This window comes from Bombina bombina, chromosome 4 (assembly GCF_027579735.1).
Source record: "Bombina bombina isolate aBomBom1 chromosome 4, aBomBom1.pri, whole genome shotgun sequence".
Classification (NCBI taxonomy): domain Eukaryota; kingdom Metazoa; phylum Chordata; class Amphibia; order Anura; family Bombinatoridae; genus Bombina; species Bombina bombina.
Window position 1 is genome coordinate 113,777,347 of NC_069502.1, and position 20,672 is coordinate 113,798,018.

At 36.6% G+C, this 20,672-nt stretch overlaps 1 protein-coding gene across 1 annotated transcript in view; it reads right to left on the bottom strand.

The window, feature by feature from the left end:
* CLIC5 (chloride intracellular channel 5) overlaps window positions 1–20,672 on the bottom strand; it is a 148,359-nt gene that overhangs the window by 49,169 nt on the left and 78,518 nt on the right. The window contains exon 4 of the mRNA XM_053709599.1: window positions 7,828–7,934. Within this exon, the coding sequence (XP_053565574.1) occupies window positions 7,828–7,934 (107 nt within the window). The remainder of the gene's footprint in view (window positions 1–7,827; window positions 7,935–20,672) is intronic.

Here is a 20,672-nt window from a genome sequence, read left to right on the forward strand (position 1 = left end):
TGCCTCTGGTAGGAAAAGTAAGAATTCTATTTAGAAACCCTGAAATACTATGTCCGCAGTCTATCTGTATATCCATGTTTGAGGAAAAAAACAGGGAGATTCAGCCCCCCATTTTGGACTCAGCTGCAGGGTTCTACTCTGACGTCCTTTAGGTCTATTCTTCTTGGGTTGTGTTAGAAAAGACCCTTTTCCACCCGTATATCAGAAATATTCCTGTCAAATCAGGACCAAACAAGGTCTTACCCTTGTATAAGAATTCGCCAGAAGCTTGGACTCAGGAAAAACCCACTGACCAAGAGTATAGCCACAATGCCCCGTGAGCTAGCACAGCGAAGCCAGATATCATGGCTCCCGGCTTAATGGCTTGCATGGTAGCATCAGAAATAAAAGAATTGGATAGCTTAAGAGCCGAAATTCTGTTCTGGATCTCCTTCAAAGGAGTCTCTGCCAAAAAGGAATCAGACAAGGCGCTGCATCAATAAGATGCTGCACTTGACACAGTGGCAATACAAATTTCAATACTAGCCTCCAGCTTAGTCTATTGGTCCTTAAATGAGCAGATATCCTCTCTAGGGATTGTAGTTCTCTTAGCCAGAGTAGAAATGGCCTCTTCTAACTTAGGTACCGTGCACCATAGTATTTAATGGAGACAGCGACAGAAAAACATCTTTTTAAAGACAGGAGATAGGGGAAAAGGAATCCCTGAATTCTCCCATTCCTGTGAAAAATCTCCTAGCACGGTCTGGGACAGGAAAAACTTCCACAGTGGAATCCTAGTATTTAGAAGTTTACTAGATTCTTTAGGGTTGACAAGACAGGCGTATTGGAGTTGTCCAAAGCAGCCAACAACCTCCTTTAGCAGTACACAAGGTGTCCAAGCTGAAATCTGAAGGTTACTACTCCAGCATCAGATGAAGGGATAATACTATTCAAATCTGAGATTTCACTCTCAGAGACTACCGACGTATCCTCCTCATCAGATATATGAGGAAGGGCAATCTGTGTAGCAGTAGGAGGAACAGAAACCTTACTATCTGAATCTCTAATATTCCTCTTGCGATTTCCCTTAAGTATAGGAAAAGCAGATAATGCCACAGATACCCAGAAGATACCTGAGCAGCAAATTCTGCAGGCAAATAACTCCTCCAGGAGATAGCGAGGAAACGCAGGGCACTGCATGAGACGTCATAGAGGCTTGGGACGGTTAAGGAGAAAGCTGTGGCATTACCTAAACAGCATCATCCTGGGAGACATTGGGCTCAAAAGGCAACACTCTATCTCAAGAGATCCAGCAAAGTAAGAAAACACATAATCGCATATTTGAAACAATATTTAGCGTCTAAAAACCAAACAGAATTCTCTTCCGACTGAGAGGGAATGATATATTCAAAATATAATATTTTAATAGAAAAAAACTGTCACTTTAAAACCAAAACAGTTATTTTAAGGGAAACCAAATACATCCTAGTCTGGATTGAACTCCCCCATCTAGGAAGCTTACCACTATACTATAGTGGAATTAACGCTATAGCATACACAGTATAGGTAGAGAATAAAACAGTGATTTTTTATTTTTCTTTAATCTGTACTGTCACTTTAAGAAAACAACCGTCTTTTAAATATAAGCTCACTGTAAATTTATCCCCCTGCTCAGAGTGATACATTTAATCTCTAGCGTCTGAGATTCTAAAAAAGCAAACCTCACACAGTCAGCTCTACACTGCAGCTAAACTGCGGTGCCTACCTGCACTCAGCTGAAGCGTTCAATCTCCTCAGTCACGAGAAGCGACACGCTGACTTGGCCGACATTACTCCGTAGATAGGAGCGGAAAAGGAGGAAGGTAATGTGACCAAATAGAGCTAGTAGCAGCGTATACACAGAAAACGCGCCAGAAAACCAGCCCGCTCAGAATAAGCCTCGCCCTCCGGCTCCGATACTGAGAGGACAAGCAGGCAGGCAAATAACACAGAGCGAAATTTTAACCTCTTGTGTTCCACCACGTTACCAAAACGTAGCCTGCTACTACAGAAACATAACACACAGTCCCTCACATTAAATCCCTATCACTTCCAGGGATAGAAATAAAAATGATTAGGGAATTATGAGCCAGATAAAAAGAAGTTAACTCCTTCATGACCATCAGAAGGATTAACTAAATTAGTCTCAATATCACATGCATAATAGTGTCTGCATTCTGATATAAACCGATCCTACTAAGGATCTTTTTGTCCCCGTAATACTGCAGACGTCCTAGCCTCCTACCAAGAAGACAGAAAAGCACTTACCTGCAATATAGCCGTCCGGCAGTCAGACGGCTTACACGGTGTGAAAGGACACATGCTCCTTACAGAGACCTGTAGAAAAAGAAAGAACACAGTAAACCTACTCTGGCTTTCTATATCCTGGGCAGCAAAAGTGTTAGGAAAACGCAGCAAGGCCCACCTTACAAGTACCTAACTGCTTTAAAGCCACCACTGCCCTACTGAAGAGACTAACGTGGAGTACGGCTAGACCCAATCCTTGAAAAAGGGAAAGATCAGAGTAACCTACTTTGGCTTTCTAAAATAATAAAATATTGATTGAAGCCAAATGATCCAATTTTCTTCAGACACCAAAACTTCACCTCCTCCATGCACTAAAGGCAAAGAGAATGACTGGGGTTTGTGGGAAGGGAAATGATACTTAACGTCTTTGCTGTGGTGCTCTTTGCCTCCTCCTGCTGGCCAGGAGTGATATTCCCAACAGTAATTGATGATGTTGTGGACTCACCATATCTTAGGAAAGAAACAGCAATTAATCGAATATAATTAATTTAATAAAACAAAATTATCACAAGAAAAATACAAAGTTACTAAAAGTGGTCAAACCAACTTTTGAAGTACAAAACTTTGAACATATAAAATAAATATTTGTACTGAGAAAAAAGTTCAGTTGAATAGCAGTCCCAGGTTAAAAACAGGAATAAAACACAAGTGAATGGTCGGCTGTATCTCAGAATCTACTACGCATTTCGAGGCTAACGCCTCTTCATCAGGTGAAGTAAAATGTCTTATCCCTGTCTTCTTTATATGGGCCCTGCTATGTCACTAGTTCCTCCCCATTACTATGTCTGTAACGATAGTTACATAATTACAATACACACTGTGCAAGATTTCCAATTACCATATATACACATTTATATACAGCCTATTTATCGTATATACTGTATACTTTTTGGATCGGCATATTATTTTGCTGTAAAGAAAAAGGCAATCCAATTTTAAACAACTTTCCAGTTTACTTCTATTATCAAATTTGCTTTATTCTCTTGTTATCCTTTGCTGAAGGAGAAACAATGCTCTACTGGGAGCTAGCTGAACACATCCGATGAACCATTGATAAGAGGCATAAATGTGATGCCGCAGCTAGCTCACAGTAGTGCATTGCTGCTCCTGGGCAGACCTATGCTTTTCAACAAAGGATATCAAGAGAAAGAATCAAATTAGATAATATAAGTAAAGTGAAAATTTGTTTAAAATTGAATGCTCTTCCTGAATCATGAATGTTAAAGGGCTATCCCTTTAATAGCAGGAATGCCTAATGCCAATAAGCTAGAAAGATAGGTGAAGAAAGCCTTAATGAATTGAAAAAAACAACCTCATATGAATAACGAGACCTTTCTGCAGCCTAACGAGCGCCCTTAAGTATAACTAGTGGAGGATATACCCCACAAAAAGAAAACAATAAAGATTAACTACCTCTCTATATTTCTTTATTTTTCTGATGCTCTCAAATGCTTTTTGTAGTTTTGGATGTTTTTAATATATTTGAGAATATATTATATTTAAAGGGACACTCAAGTCAAAATTAAACTTTCATGATTCAGATAGATCAGGACATTTTAAACCACTTTCCAATTTACTTCCATTACCAAAATGTGCGCAGTCTTTTTATATTTACATTTTTAAGTCACCAGCTCCTACTGAGCATGTGCAAGAATTCACAGAATATACGTATATGCATTTGTGATTGGCTGATTGCTGCAAATCTAAAAGTCTGGGGGGAAAAGAGCGCTAAGAAGCAATCACATCAAACAATATGGTAAAAGACAATTTATATTAATAAATGAATATACAAATACACATATAAATGAACAGTTATGTTGATAAAAATAAAAACAAAGGTAAGTGTCACAGTCCAGAAAAACCACTGGTGGTTATATTTAAAAAAAAAAAAAAAATGTTGCTAGCAATAAAATGTTCCAAAACTCTTTACGTCTCCAGAGTATAATAAAAACAATAATTGCAGTGGGGATTCCTCCGCTTCCTTGGAAGTCTTTATATCAATAATAAGGTTGCTCACAGGAAAAGATTGCCGTCTACTATACACGATTGCAGTCCAATGAAACCACACACCCGCCGTTAGCTCACATTTGGCTTCCAAACTTCATGTGCTTTATTTAATCACTTACTGCGATCCGCACTGGTTTGTATGGCTCTCTCAGGTGTATCAGTAACGCTCTCTCGACGTCCTGCTCGGGTTGTTACAGCGGTGTGTCTGTGTCTCCGGTCACGTGGTCAGACCTTGTTGAATCCAGACCTTGCTCCTTCGTGTCAGCTTACAGACGTTTTTTTCCCTTATCACAAATTGACCAGGTAGTTCACAGAGCGCTCTGTATCTCAAGTGGCATTATTGAGTCTCCTGTATTTATCTACGCATTTCAGCCTACAATTGGCCTTTCTAAAGATGATTATATGCTTGATTCACGCTGTTAAACACTCTGTCAGACCTGTGGGCGTGGTTTAGGTGGAAATTTGAAGTTCAGACTAAGGGGCCGATTTATCAAGGGCCAAATGGCCCCTGATGCCCCTGTTTCCGCGTGAGTTTTCAGGCTCGTTGGAAACAGCAGTTATGAAGCAGCAGTCTTAGGCTGCAGACATCAATCCGTCCAATAGAATACGATCGGGTTGATTGAAATTGATAAATCGGCCCCTAAGTGCTATTGCATTGTCTTTTTATCATGCATGTGTTGATTATGCAAATCTACTGTATTTACTGTTCCTTTAAATTCTCAGTGTACTGCTCTCCAAGCACAGTTTTTTCACCACAGATACAGTGGGTTCAATTTTTTTATGAGAACTGGGTGCGGCAAGGCAGCAATATGGTTCTACACAGTGGAAATTCCATGTAAACCTGTCTTTTGTCATATAGTAAAGTGACTTTGGAAGAAGTGTTCCTTCTAAGAGATATGTAATGTAATATGTTAACCAGATTTGTTGAAATGATCTTTTTAGCAATGTAGCGGAGACCAGTGGTAGTTCTAGACAATTAAATCCGTAGAGCTCACTCTGTGCTGATTCTTTTTTTAAACATTTACGCTCACTACATTTAAACACCAGCGTTTTTTTTTAGCACATCAAACACATTCTGTAATTAACTGTAGTTTGTAGAAATAATGGGAAAAAAAAGATGCCACTAAGAATTCCAAAAATATTTGTGTTTTAACATATAACATTTACTATCAAATGCTTTATGGCTCTTAATTTAGCGACAATTCACATTACAAAAAAACAACAACATTTAAGATTCTATGGGTCCGATTCATCACGGCCCAAATGAGGCCGTATACCGCTTGATTCGCTCAGCGGATAAATTGGCCCCTATACGTATATTCCCCCACCCAAAAAAAAATAACTATTGAATATTGGAAAATACTTTCTTTTGTCGATATGTATTATCAGTGTTCTCCGCAGGGCCTATTTAATGGGCACACCTCCAGCTAATTTTAATGACCACCCAGTTAAAATTTATTCAAATATTAAGCTAAAATTAACTAATATTATGGGGTTTTTTTCAGTGTTTGTTGCACATACTATTATTATTATTATTATTATTATTATTATTATTATTAATAAACCAATTTATCTTAAATTAGGCAATCATTTTTTGTGCTTATAAATAACAGAAAATGTTATAATATTGTAAAGTATTTATCTGCACCTAATTGGCTAATTCATAATGCCACCCGGTTGGTTACATTTTCTGTGGAGTACACTGATAATCATTCAAAATTGAAACAAGATTGCAGAGAAAGATGACAACTAACTTTGACACGGTGTGCACGGGCACCCCTGCACATGCTCTCGCTGTAATAACAGGTACTTTACATTTAGCAAAACTAAGAAAAGCTCACTCTTCTGCTCATCTTACAGTGAGAAACAAATACTGGGTCTATGAATATTAATGTATCGAATACGACCCATTACTTTTAATTAATGTATTCCATTTACACCAGCATGGACAAATTTATTAAAATGCAAATTTACATTCACATTAGTGGTAAGTGACGTATTTAAAGGGACACTGAACCCAATTTTTTTCTTTCATGATTCAGATAAAGCATGCAATTTTAATCAACTTTCTAATTTACTCCTATAATCAATTTTTCTTCGTTCTCTTGCTATCTTTATTTTAAAAGCAGGAATGTAAATCTTAGCAGCCAGCCCATTTTAGGTTCAGCACCATGGATAGTGCTTGCTTATTGGAGATTAACATTTACCCACCAATAAGCATGCATAGCCCAGGTTCTCAACCAAAAATGGGCTGGCTCCTATGAATCACATTTCTGCTTTTTAAATAAAGATAGCAAGAGAACTAAGAAAAAATGATAATAGGAGTAAATTAGAAAGTTGCTTAAAATTGCATGCTTTATCTGAATCATGAAAGAAAAAAATTTGGGTTTAGTGTCCCTTTAAGTTCTATACCAATCTAGCTATACTATACTAATATCTTTGGATGTTATATTTCCCTAAAAAACAGCTTGTAACAACATGTTTTTATTTCTGTTTTTTTTTTTTTTAACATATTTTATAATAAAACCAATTTCATTGTTGTTTGCTATTGCCAGAAGCATTTTTACAATATAGGGGCAGATTACAAGTGGCGCTTTAACAGTTGCGCGAGTGAAAAGGTGTTTATTAGCTTTAGCGCTTGCATTACAAGTTGAAAGTAAACACAATTGTGATTTACGCTAGAATGATTACGTATCCTCAAAATTCTGGTTAACTGTTTTGCGAAACAAAAAAGTGTCATAAAACACATCTAAAATGCACTACAAAGTACAGTTACATCCATAATAACACTATCTAATAAAAAATATTTAAAAAATATTGCACAAAAAAAGTTATAAAGTGTTTTAAAGTCTATTTACTGTAAATATTTCACATTCTAATGTTTTTCACATAGGGGAATATGTTCTAAGTATTTTTAAATAGATATTCCTATATATATATATATATGTAAATATCTATACCTATATATAATCATGTATGTGTGTATATATATATATATATATATATATATATATATATGTAAATATCTATACCTATATATAATCATGTATGTGTATATATATATATATATATATATATATATATATATATATATATATAAATATTTGTGTGTATTTATGAATAAATAGAACATATTCTTCTTTGTGAAGAACATTGTAATATGAAATATGAGAATATGTGATCTGGTTTGCCCGTGAGTTGGGTGTTTTTTCCACTTTTTTTGCTCCATTGACCTCTATGGGGGAATATATTATCGGGTGCGCAATATTCCAAGTTCGGCTTTTCTGCACCCATCAGGTTAGCGCGAGAGCGATAACTTTTTACTTTCAACTCGTAATACGAGCGCAACCCAAGCAAAAAGTTTACTTCTAGCGCGATTAGTGCTCTAGCGAAAGCGCTTGATAGCGCTCCAGTCATAACCTGGCCCTTTATAAATAAATAAATACTTCTATCGATTAGAGCTTGGAAAGATGTGATGCAGTTTCATTTACTCACCTGCATTATCTTGTTGCTTTGTATTTTTGATATATGCTGAAAATTTTGAAAAAATGTCAATTCCTGCAGCATTGGACTCCCGATGTTTTGCAGCAAGCTTGGGATATCTGCCAGACAAAGAAAAAGTAATCTAGTTAGTTTCCCATGGAATAAAAGGGAGAGAGGATATGCAGAACACTGATACAACGTCTTTCTATTTAGCACAGCAGTTACTTAGAATGTTATCAGAATCGTACAGATGAATGCAACTAAATACACAACCTATTGCAAAGGACAAATCCAAACACCCATAGCTCCATGCAGCTAATAAATTTAGTTTTTTTACAAGTCAGAGGATACATTTGTCCAAGCTGTATTGAACTGTTTCACTTTATTTAACCCATGGTTGCTATTTTAAAGACACAGAAATTCCAAACTATGTTTCATAATCTTAAAATATAGAAACAGCTAAACAATCTAAGAACTCAGCAAGAGATCTCACTATAAAAATAATAATAATAATTATACCACATGATTAAATAAAATGCTCTATTTTGTTAGAATGTTTTATATTAAAACAGATTCCTTTTTTTTTTTACCTTGGGCTAGATTCCAAATTTGCCCATTTGCCGGCGCACAATAAATAACCAGCCATTACAAGTGGCTCAGAAAATCAGATCTCTGGGTAATTTTCTAAAAGCCCTCAAATTGGACCGAAAATTAAGAGTCTTTTATTATTTTATGAGTGAAAAAATACTGCACGGAGTAGTTTCTAGGGGTTAAAAGTTCCAGGTGTGGGGTGTTTGAAAAAAAAAAAAACACACTGAAAAGTGCCTTTACATAGCTGTCTATGGGAACTGTATTCTCCCAGTAAATATATATGTATATGCTTATATAGACATATATTTATATGTTCACATATTAACACATAAATATGTATATATATATATATATATATAAATATTTACATTTGCTGCCCATCGCTGCGTGACTTACCCTCTTCGCTGTGCTAATTCTCATGCCATGAGAACGAGGCCCCCATTGAAGCCGATGGAAGCACGCTCTTGTGAATGCAATGCTTCTGTGCAATGCGAAAACGAAGTTGCATTTGCATTGCACCTAACTCGTAATACCAGCACATATAAGCGTGCGCTGGTATTACTCAGTTAAGTGCAAATATCGCTTTAGTGTAAGCGATATTTTGCGCTCAATTTGTAATCTTGCCCTATATGTTTAACTCTGCAAAGGGATTAACACAGTCAAAACTGAACTCTTCTTCCACACCAAGGACTAGATTACAAGTGGCGCGCTAACTGTTGTATGCAAATGAAAAGGGGTTTATCACAGCTCTTCACGCACGTCAGAAGTAGCGCATGTATTAGGAGTTGAAAGTAAACGCGTTCAATTGAGCTCAATTTAATTTAACGCATGTTGGGATAGGGCAACTTCAGACCTATGGTTAACTGTTATGCGAGACAAAAAAAGTTGGGGGATAAAAACTTAAAAAATACATTTAAAAGTACAGTTACAATCATAGTAACACTGTCTAATAAAATTATTTTAAAACATTTGTATAAAAAAAGTTAGAATTGCTCAAAGATATGAGGTCTCAGGTGTTAGACGTAATCATCATGTAAATACTCTAGTTTTCACAAGAGCGGACTGCAAAATACATCAAACATTGTAAATAATGTTGTCCCTTTGCTTTTCTGAAAGTCACTTAGCAGAATATATCAATCAATAATCAATGAGTACCGGCTCGATTTTTTTGAGTACTGTCAGAATTTACTCCTTTGTCAGACTGCGCATGCTCTGTATTACGTAATCGCACTCCACATATGTTAAATAAGAATGTATGGAATGTGATTACGTAAATCCCAGCATGCGCACTGAGAGGTAGCAAAGTCTGACAAGGAAGTTGTCCTGTCGGATTTTGCAGCGTCTACAAGATGTGCAAATTGCGCAAATTGATTGTGAATACTGTGAAACAAATAAAAATTGCATATAAAAATGTTTTTATATATATATATATATATATATATATATATATATATATATATATAGCAAAGGAAAAAATATATAAAAAGGAGGGGTAAAAGATATGCACACACAGAGACAGCGTGTGAGCAGCAACAGCTTTATGCTATTATAGAACTGAGCAACTTTCTAAGTGGTTCCCCACTCCTGGTTATGGGCTTTGCGCAGGGGCACTAACATTGTTTTAGACATACTTGTAAACGTCTTGACACAATTTGTGCATAGAATCACAGTGCATTCTAGTATAACATTTACTACAGACCATGGGGCCAATTTATGTAAATGCGAGCGGACATGATACGATGTAGCGTATCATTTCCGCCGCACATCGATAAATGCCGACAGCATACGCTGTCTGCATTTATCATTGCACAAGCAGTTCTTGTGAACTGCTTGTGCAATGCCGCCCCCTGAAGATTCGCGACCAATCGGCCACTAGCAGGGGGTGTCAATCAGCCCGATCGTATAGGATCGGGCGGATTGAAGACCGCAGCCTCAGAGGCAGCGGACAAGTAAATAAACAACATAACAATAAGTGAACAATTTTCTTAGTGGCATAATGATGTTCAAATCCATTGGTATATAAATGATTAAACAATTAAAGCGCTAATGCAAATAGTAAATGTGTGTTACAGCAATCAATGTAAATACATGCTATAAAAAGTGTCATTGCTGTGATAATGTGTAGATATAATAAGAACAGCTTCACAGACATCTCATCTTATTGCACTTATACCGGCTGACACTGTGTTCACATGTCCGATAATTCACCTATTACATTCAAATATTTAGACCCTACAGCCTTACAACTATTGATACGCCAAACTTTGGCCTATTGGGAACAATAAACATTTCCATACCATGAAAATTGTTCACTTATTATTATGTTGTTTATTTACTATGAGAATCGCCATGACTACGGTTTTGGTGCAATTTGCATTCACTGGGGGTGGGGCTTATAATCTTTAAACTCATTTGTTTGCTGTGTTGGTTTGTCTGAGGAAGGGGAGTGTCCCCCCGAAACGTTACACTTAATAAACATCACGGATTGAAAAAGGACCAGAGAGTGCATTGGAGCCCTTTGCAGTCAAGTAGCTAAAAACATGAAAAAACATATTTATGCAAAATTCATATTTAATTATATGTATATACACATATGTATAGACCAAAAAAACACACATCATATATACATATATATATATATATATATATATATATATATATATATATATATATATAGAGAGAGAGAGAGACAGAGAGAGAGAGAGAGATGTATTTATGAATAAATAGAACATATTCTGCAATGTAAAGAACATTAGAATGTGAAATATAAATATTTTGTGTCGGGTTAACACACTTTGGTTAAACGCGATCGGATTTGCAGGCAAGTTTTTTCCACTTTTTATGCTCCATTGCAGTCTACAGGGGGAATACATTAACACGATTGTGATATTCCAAGTTCGGCTTTGTGCACACGTCAGGTTAGAGCACATCCGAAAACCTTTTTACTTTCAATTTGTAATACACGCGCTACCCGATGTGCATAAAATGCCTCTGTCTAGCAGAGTTAATGTGTGAGAGGGAGCACAAAGTACCGCTGCACTCGTAATCTAGCCCTAAATGAGGACCCAGTCGGTGTATGCACCAATAAGTGATCAAAACCTCTACATTATGGAGAGAAATCACACAAAATCTTTAGAGTTTTTTTTAACGTTATATTGAAAGTATGTGCCCCCCCCCCCTTCACACACAGGACCTACAGATACAGATAAACTGATTTACAGCTAAAATTTGCCTTTGTAAAATTCTGTGAGTGACCTCTCAGTACTGTCGAGAATTCTTATATCATCTCAAGTATATAGCTTCAGATCAGAGTCTGCAGTGGCGACTCTAGGAACAATATATAGGGGGGGCACATAAGATACCACAGTCAAAACTGGGGGGGCACTAATAATTTTCACCACTAAATCATTATAAAATGTAGTTGTGTGTGTATATATATATATGTGTATATATGTGTATATATATATATATATATATATATATATATAAATATATATATATATATATAAATAAATTAGATTCTAAAAAAAAAGAGTAATGTGGTATGCAATGATACCTTTTAATTCTACTAACCTAATACTTAAAGGGCCCCTAAACCCAAAATCTTTCTTTCATGATTCAGATAGAGAATACAAATTTAAAAAACATTACAATTTACTTCTATTATTTATTTTGCTTCATTTTTTAGATATCCTTAGTTGAAGTAAAAAAGCAATGCACATGGGTGAGCCAATCACACGAGGCTTCTATGTGCAGCAACCAATCAGCAGCTACTGAGCATATCTAGATATCCTTTTCAGCAAAGAATATCAAGAGAAAAAAACAAATGAGATAATAGACATAAATTAGAAAGATGTTTAAAATTGCATTCTCTTTCTAAATCATGAAAGAAAAAATGTGGGTTTCATGTCCCTTTTAAAAGACAAGCTTTCAAGAGTTTTCCTTTCTTCCTCAGGTATTGCTTCAGACCTGAGAAAGAGAGGAAAACTCTCAAAAGATTTTCTTTATAGTTTAAAGGAATTTCAGCAAACACCGGGGCTCTGTAAATAATTCCCTATATTAAATGTCACTAATGAAGACCAATGAACAGACCTTGAGTGTTTGTTGGTGTGTGTGTGTTTGTGTGTAACTAATACTAAGTGCCATGTACCAACTTTACACAGCCAGCCACTTCCTACTTCAAAATGAAAATTAGGCATACACACACACAAACGGGCACAAACACACAATCAGGCACATTCAGAGACACAGACAGGCACATTCAAAGACTCACTCAGACACATACACACTCAGGGACACACACTCAGACACACAAACAGCCAACCTTAGATTTAGATTCAACTTTGTCACTGTACAGTGTCAAGACAATGAAACATAGTTGGCCTCCGATCAGAAATGCAGTAGCGATTGATAAAATATACAATAAAATAGAAGATAAAACTCAGTGTAAATTCTAGCAGTCTTACTTACATAATGCCATAATACATCTAATTCCTAAAAAATATAATCCCTCAATCACTAATAGAGCAAGACTTATTTAAAAAGACTTTGACAAACTAATAATACATATAGACATTACACAATAGTGCCACAAATACTATACAATACAACTATATAGCCTCTGGCATACAATCCAAACTAAAACATCTATGCAATATACATCATGTGCAAATAAAATGCATCAATCTATAAATACAGTAGTGTAAGGGCTGTAGTGGCAGGGATAAGGGCTGTAGTGGCAGGGATAATAAGGGCTGTAGTGGCGGGGATAATAAGGGCTGTAGTGGCGGGGATAATAAGGGCTTTAGTGGCGGGGATAATAAGAGGCTTTATGGGCTGTAGTAAGGGGATAGCAGCTGTATTGGGGGTATAGGGGCTGTAGTGGGCTATAGAGGCTTTATGGGCTGTAGTAAGGGGAAAGAAGCTGTATTGGGGGTATAAGGGCTGTAGGGGGGATAGGGGCTGTATAGGGGGTGTAGTGTATATAGTGTTTTTACACAGATGCATACATTTACAAATTACTTTGTAGTAATCCTCCTGACTAATTGGTAAGTGTATATAATCCCTGCACAAAAAATGCATATATTTATACACATATATATATATATATAATCTTCAAAGAAAAAAACCCTACATGATAGTATAGTATGACTGCTTAATGAAATGTAATATTTTGAAAAGATATTTGAGCACATAAACAACAAAATAAAAGAAGATTCATTGTAAGAATATATGGTACTTTTTTAGGACTGCATCAGATAAGCCTTACATGCACACAGCACTAAAAATGACAAATCACATAACCATTAGGAAGGGCAATACTAAAGGCTAGCTGTAGCTGATGCATACACAGTACTGACCTTAAACTGCACTAGGAGTTGTTGTTTTTTTTAGGCTGCTTGTTCTGCTGTTGCATGCCTTACTGAAGCAGGCAGAAGAGTATTAAAGGCTGTTGTAAACCCAGGAAGTCAGCAGCAAAGTGCAGATAGAGCACACTCTCCAGACTCCTAGGGGGAAACTCCTCCCCCTGATTTCTTACTTAGTACAAACATGGAGCAATGCATTAAAAAACTTTCAAATGACAAAAATCAGTTTTGGAAAGACATTCAGGCCAGAATGTCTAGAGTCTAGCTAGGTATTATTTAATTTTCACTGCACTGAGGTTTTTATTAGGCTGCTTGCTTTCTGTTACCTCGCTAAAGCAGATAGTAGTGTCTGTAAGGCATGGGCTGGCAGTGGCACAGGCACTACACCAGCAGGGAAGCCAGCAGCAGAGAGCAGATACAGAGTACACTCTACTCGTGAGAAATTCCTCCCACTTGCCTCCTTCAAGTGTTGATAGTGACGCACCAATTGGATTTAGCACAAAATATATTGAATGTTACCTGACCTCTGCAGTTCCATTGTCACTAAGGTCCTGAATCAAGGCTGCTATAGCTCTGCCTCCAATGGCTCATCCCCGCCCACATCTTTCTTTATAAAATCTGTCACCCGGTATAGACCATGATGATCATGTGCAAAAATTAAATACAAATGTTTAAACATCTGACAGCTGCGCAATCTTAGTGCCTTTTTTTTACTAGTAGTGCTGCTGTTGTGGTGCTTATATGCAGCCTTAGACGACCACCTATTTTTCCTAACGCTAGGGCTGCCTCTGCTTACACCATGCACACACAGTCCTAGCTGTTGGGAGGGGCAATTGCCTGTTGCCCTCCCCCTGGATCCACCACTAGTCTACCTTATACCAGGGAGGGGGGTGTCCTGAACCCTGGTGGTCATGTGGGATATGTAGCTTGTCTGCCTGCAGACAGCTCTTTCTTTCCTGATTAGAAGCAAATGTTTCAGAGCATTGCCATGGTAATCCACGGCAATGCTCTGATTTAAAAGTTAACTGTTAGGGTGGCGGGCGCAACAGGCAGATGAAGGAGAGTTCTGCAGGGGCACACAGGGGGGCAAATAATAAACTTGGGGGGCAATTGTCCCCCCATGCCCCCCTGTAGCGACGCCTATGAGAGTCTGAACAGATTAACACCTTGTTTACTGCAATTCTTTGTCTGGAGAAGCTAATCTGGACTGGAGTAGACAAACTTTGCCACTGTCATTATGTTTACAAACAGAAGGGACAGGTGACTGGGCTAGGCTTGTGAAGCCTGCCATGGGCACCTACATTCTCAGAACTGGAAAATCTGTTATTTTAAAGGGACAGTCAAAATGAAATGTTCATGCTTCAGACAGAGCATATAATTTTAAACAATGTTTCATTTTGACTGTTATCAAATGTAATCCTACTCCTTGCATCTTTTGTTGAAAAGCATATATGGGTAGGCTCAGGAAAAGCAATGCACTTCTGGGAGCTAGCTGCTGATTGGTGGCTGCATTTACTGTAGACTACTCTTGTCATTGGTTCAACCATCGTGTTCAGCTAGGTCTGAGTAGTGTATTACTGTTCCTTCAACAAAGGGTACCAAGAGAATGAAGCAAATGTCATAAAATAAGTAAATTGGAAAGTAATCATAAAAGAAACATGTCCCTTTAAAGTGATGGTATATTTAACTGTGTCTCTACTCAGATCTCAAGTCTAAGTGTTATTTTAATTGTAGTTTGTTTCAACAATTTATATTGCAGACACCGTATAATTTTACATTTTAAAGTAGACCTCATTTTCTAATCTCCCACTCTGGCCCTCTACTCTAAAACACATTTTTTTTATTATGTGATGTTTTTTCCTTTCAGCCAATCCTCGCTTTAGTCATTTGGCACTCCTTGCGATCATTGTTTCTTTGCTGCTGACGTAGAGTGGGACCGCTCCCTACATTACTAGTAGACATATAGGGAGCAAAATGGGGACAGAGGATACACATAAAAATAGAATAAATATAAGATTATAATTTTGAGTGTTGTCTTTAAAATTTTAAACAAAAATTTAGCGGTTTGCCTTTAAATAATTTATATTTACTAATGAGATGTTTGAAATGTGCATAATTTACCATCACTCAAAAAGAGACATTCCAGTCAAACTTGGAATCCACATAGATGCATTTCAGTTATGAATAGAAGCATTTTTGTAATATACATGTATTGACAAATGGTTTTAATAAAATATATAGTTGTATTTAAGTATGCACCGTGTAATAGCATTTTAAATAAATCACTTGCTCAGAGAGTCTTGTACCATCTGGTAATGGTGCTTGTACCATCTGGTAATTACTCAATTTGTTTATTGCTGACATGATACAAGCCCCACTGGTGCTCTGAGCAGCTGCAGCATTTAAAATGCTGCTGCACTGAAAATGTTAACACTAAAATAGTGATAACTTTTAATAGAAACATTTTTTTTCAAAAACGTGCATATTGTATTCCTCTATGTGCATTTAAATTTTGACCGGAATGTCCCTTTAAGTTCTTGCTAGACATAATTTCAACCCTTTACTACAGATGCCTAAATATGTAGCCGAGTAATATGCAATCTTTCCAAAGTTCCTATCTTTTAAGGCTCAAGGAGTGATAAAAAAATGTTCCACTATCCCCCTCAATGACATTTCATAAGAAAATTAAAACCTCCCTGTATTTCCTATGTGATAAGCAAACAACTCTTTCCTGTGGTATTATAAACCAGACACACTTTTTTGCTGTCAATAAGCAGCACTGACGCATTTTATCTAACATTTTCCAACCCTAATTCTAACCCATAACACCATTACTATAAAATAGAATCCAAAAGTAGAGAAGGCGCTCAAATAGAAAGGAATATGTTGCTGAAAGTGCTCAAAAGAGCAAATAAAGTCGAATTCCAGGCAGCTGGGTATGTAAAAAGAAGAACTTTATTCCAAACGTTAAAAAGGACAAAACCAGGATGTCCTATACAGAGCCAGCAGTGACTCTAACAATCAGGCAAGTGAGCTGATCCCCATGCAGACATGTTTCGTGCACCAGGTGCACTTGATCACTGCTTACCTGGGGATCAGCTCAAACGCCTCTTAAAAGGCTGAACTTGATCATGACATCACACTGCTGAAATACCTGATTGGTTACCTATTTCCACAAGTTAAGATAACAACTGTCACAACATTTTAAACCTTTTGTAAAATCAGCTCACTTGCCTGATTGTTAGAGTCACTGCTGGCTCTATATAGGACATCCTGGTTTTGTCCTTTTTAACGTTTGGAATAAAGTTCTTCTTTTTACATACCCAGCTGCCTGGAATTCGACTTTATTTGCTCTTTTGAGCACTTTCAGCAACATATTCCTTTCTATTTGAGCGCCTTCTCTACTTTTGGATTCTGTTTGTTTTCGGCGTGTGTGGCTGTCACGCAAGAAGAGGCTGCCTATTTGATTGGATACATGTATACAGGGGTGTGTCCCCCGCCCACTCTCCATTGTGCCGGGCTCCGTTCACTTCACTGTATTGCGGGAGGAGCGCAGACCACACAGTGAAACCTTTGTGTTTGGAATTCCTCTCTGCCTCACTGTGATTTTTTGCTGCCGTGCCCGCTATAATACTGAGGTGAGTGACTGCTTTACAAAGGATGTGCCTCTTTACATATGTTGAAGTTAGAGGACATTGGAAATATCTGTAAGTAACAGGAGTTTAGACCGGCTGAAGACGAGGTGGGTGTTAAGGTTGTATACACAGACCGCTACGATATTATCCAGGAAGTAAATATATACCGACATTGTGAAATTTGAGCCAGCATACTCTTTCTCTTACCTTTGCCATTTTCCACACGATATTGAGCAAACAAACTTTCTACAGGACCTTGAACGGACTTTGACTCTTTCTGACTCCTGCAGCCGTTTCTCTCTGGGGTGACCATAGCTGCAGCTTGTATTCGATATGTTTGTCTAATGGACACTTTTCACTAAAATTATAAAATCTTCTCAGGACTATCCTATGTCTGTCTAAGGGACGTTTCCTACCAAGTCATAAAATCCTCTTAGAACTATCCTATACTGTGCGTGTTGCTTTAATAAGATATTGCACTAATGGACATTTTCATTAAACTGAACTAAATTGTCTAAATCAGTGACGATCATAGTGCATAAGTTGGAAATAAGCAATTGGTATAACATGCATTATTATTATCCTGCACAGTTTTACTTCTAAATTGGGATTGTTTAATTCAACCTTTTAAAAGAATATCAACATTTTAAGGTATTTGATAGACGGTGTTTCAGTATATGGGTCTATCAACACTGGGGATGCCAGGTTTTGAAAATAACCGTCTTTATTAACATTTGTTGCAATCATATAAGTGTTTTAAATCTATAGGCTTCTTGTGTGATATATATGTTTTGATCAACGTAGCTTTTCTCAATAGAGCATAGCACATGAGGAATATTTTATCTTGCATGGGTTATGCTTATAGCTCCTTAAAAACTATTAACAATTTGCTTTAAGCTTATACAAATTTTCAATGGAGATATATCCAATGTTGTAGATATTTCTATTAGTATTGATACTTGTGTTAGTGTTCTAACTTAAAGGGATATAAGTATATCACACATAATTTAACTGAAATTATATCTCTAGGTATTTATTTTTATACCTTTTAATATTACATCAAGTAGAAAACTACAACAAACTTATCTAGGGTTTCAAATCTTCTTATAGATATTGATACCTGTGTTAGTGCTCTTACTTAAAGGGAGTTAATTTCATCATATATAATTTAGCAGAAATTACATTTTTGGATACTTGCTTGTATACCTTTTTAAAAATATATTAAGTAATCAAATTAAAACAAAACTCTGTTTATATATTTTTCAAGAACCATTAATGTTTGCTGCTATATTTATATAGATTTTTGAGAACTTCACAAAAGTGTACTCAGTAGTGCTTTCACAATAATACATAATTACTGATTGAGGCGTAGATAGGAATAAAAACTTTTACTTCAGTCAAAATGGAGGAAGCATATGTATTAAGTGAATTTAAGGATGATGTTACTGAGAACTTTAATGAAATCATACACACATTAGACAGCTTGTTCTTTGACATGGATGCACTTAGACGGAAGGACATTAAGTTAGATCTGGACATCAAATCATTTTTACTATACAAACAAGATAACCGTATTCCCAGAGGCTTGCGTATTAGGAAATTTCCCTCATTTATAGTAACAGATTTGGATTTCATAGAAAAGTGGAATTCAATTCTGGACACTTGTTCCTTTGCACTAATAGACTTACTATTAGTGCATAAAAGGAAACAAAGAACTACACTTATGACAGAGATCAGGGATACCCAGACCCTACTAAAAAAACATCAGTATGATCCTGATTTTAAGAAATATGATAAACAATTTGAAATCAAAATGAACACATTTAAAAGGGAACTATGGCAATTCAAGTCAAGAAAGATGACCAGGGATAAAAGAGACTATGATTCTAACCAGGTCTATAGATGGACTCAGGAGGACAATTCTAAAAGAGGGTATAAAAGAAATTTAAAAAATAAAAACAAACAAAGTAACTGGAAAGGGAATAAGAAGGGCAAAAGTGTAACATTTTCAGACACCGAGTATGAGTGTGACTCATCAGATGGTGATTACCCAGATGCAGGTGAAACTGCAGCAGTCTTTCAAGAGAATGATGCAGTATATTACAGTGAAAATCCTTCTTCACAGTCAAAAAACGGGCAGGCTCTGGCCACGCAAGAAGTGAGAAAAAAACACACAGAGGTAGTCGGGGTGGTTGCAGAAGAAATAAAGGAAGTACAGAAGAACAAAAAAACAATCAAAACAAGATCACAAAGGGGAGCGAAGAAATATGCCTAATTGATAAGAATGTGGTCAATCTATCTTCTGTACCTTTGACTTCTGCACAGGTTGATCTGCTCTCGAAAGGTCTAAATTTTGTGCCTTCACATCACTTTAACATCTTTGAGACAATCCTAGATATTAATAGGTTTGCAAGAAAAATAACTTTGAAAAAACATTTTTTCAAGAAGGATGAGGAGGCACAAAATGAACCTGACATTAGTTTAGAAAGAGCAGAAGAAACCAATGATGTTGCATCAGTGTCCAATCTAAACTTTTCAGAATTGAATACACTGAGGGATCTAGACCAATTATTAAATGAGGGAGACACAGATAAGAGCGAGTGCCTTCAAGAAAGCAATGTCTCAACAAAACATATCAAGAATAAAAGTACCTTTTATCCATTCAAGACACGTTCAAAGGTAATTGATATTTTTCAAAAGACAGTAGAATTTAAGTTACGTAACCTAGAGAAATCAGTGACAGAAACAAATAAAAACAAAAAGCAAGCTAATTTGACATACAAAGAAAGAATGGCTCTGAAAGAACTGTCTGAAAATAACAATATCATAATCAGACAGTCAGACAAGGGAGGTAATGTAGTCGTCCTCAATAGAGCTGACTACATTACAGAGGCTAAAAGACAGCTTAACCAGAGGGATGTATACACAAAACTCAAGGAAAATCCGACTAGTAAATTTCAAAAAGAGATTGTGGATATTATTGGTTATGCACGTAAAAACAACATTATCACACAATCTACTGAGGAAAAGTTGATAGTGTCACATCCGGTGACACCAATTTTTCATCAGTTGCCCAAGCTTCATAAGGATCCCCTGTCCCCGCCTGGAAGACCTATTATAGCGGGGATAGGGTCTCTAAATGAGGCTCTCTCAGAACTTGTTGATACATTTTTGCAGCCGTTGGTATGCCAACTGCCTAGCTATATTCAAGATACGACATCTTTTATAAATAAAATCTCTAACATTAAATGGGAAATCAACTATA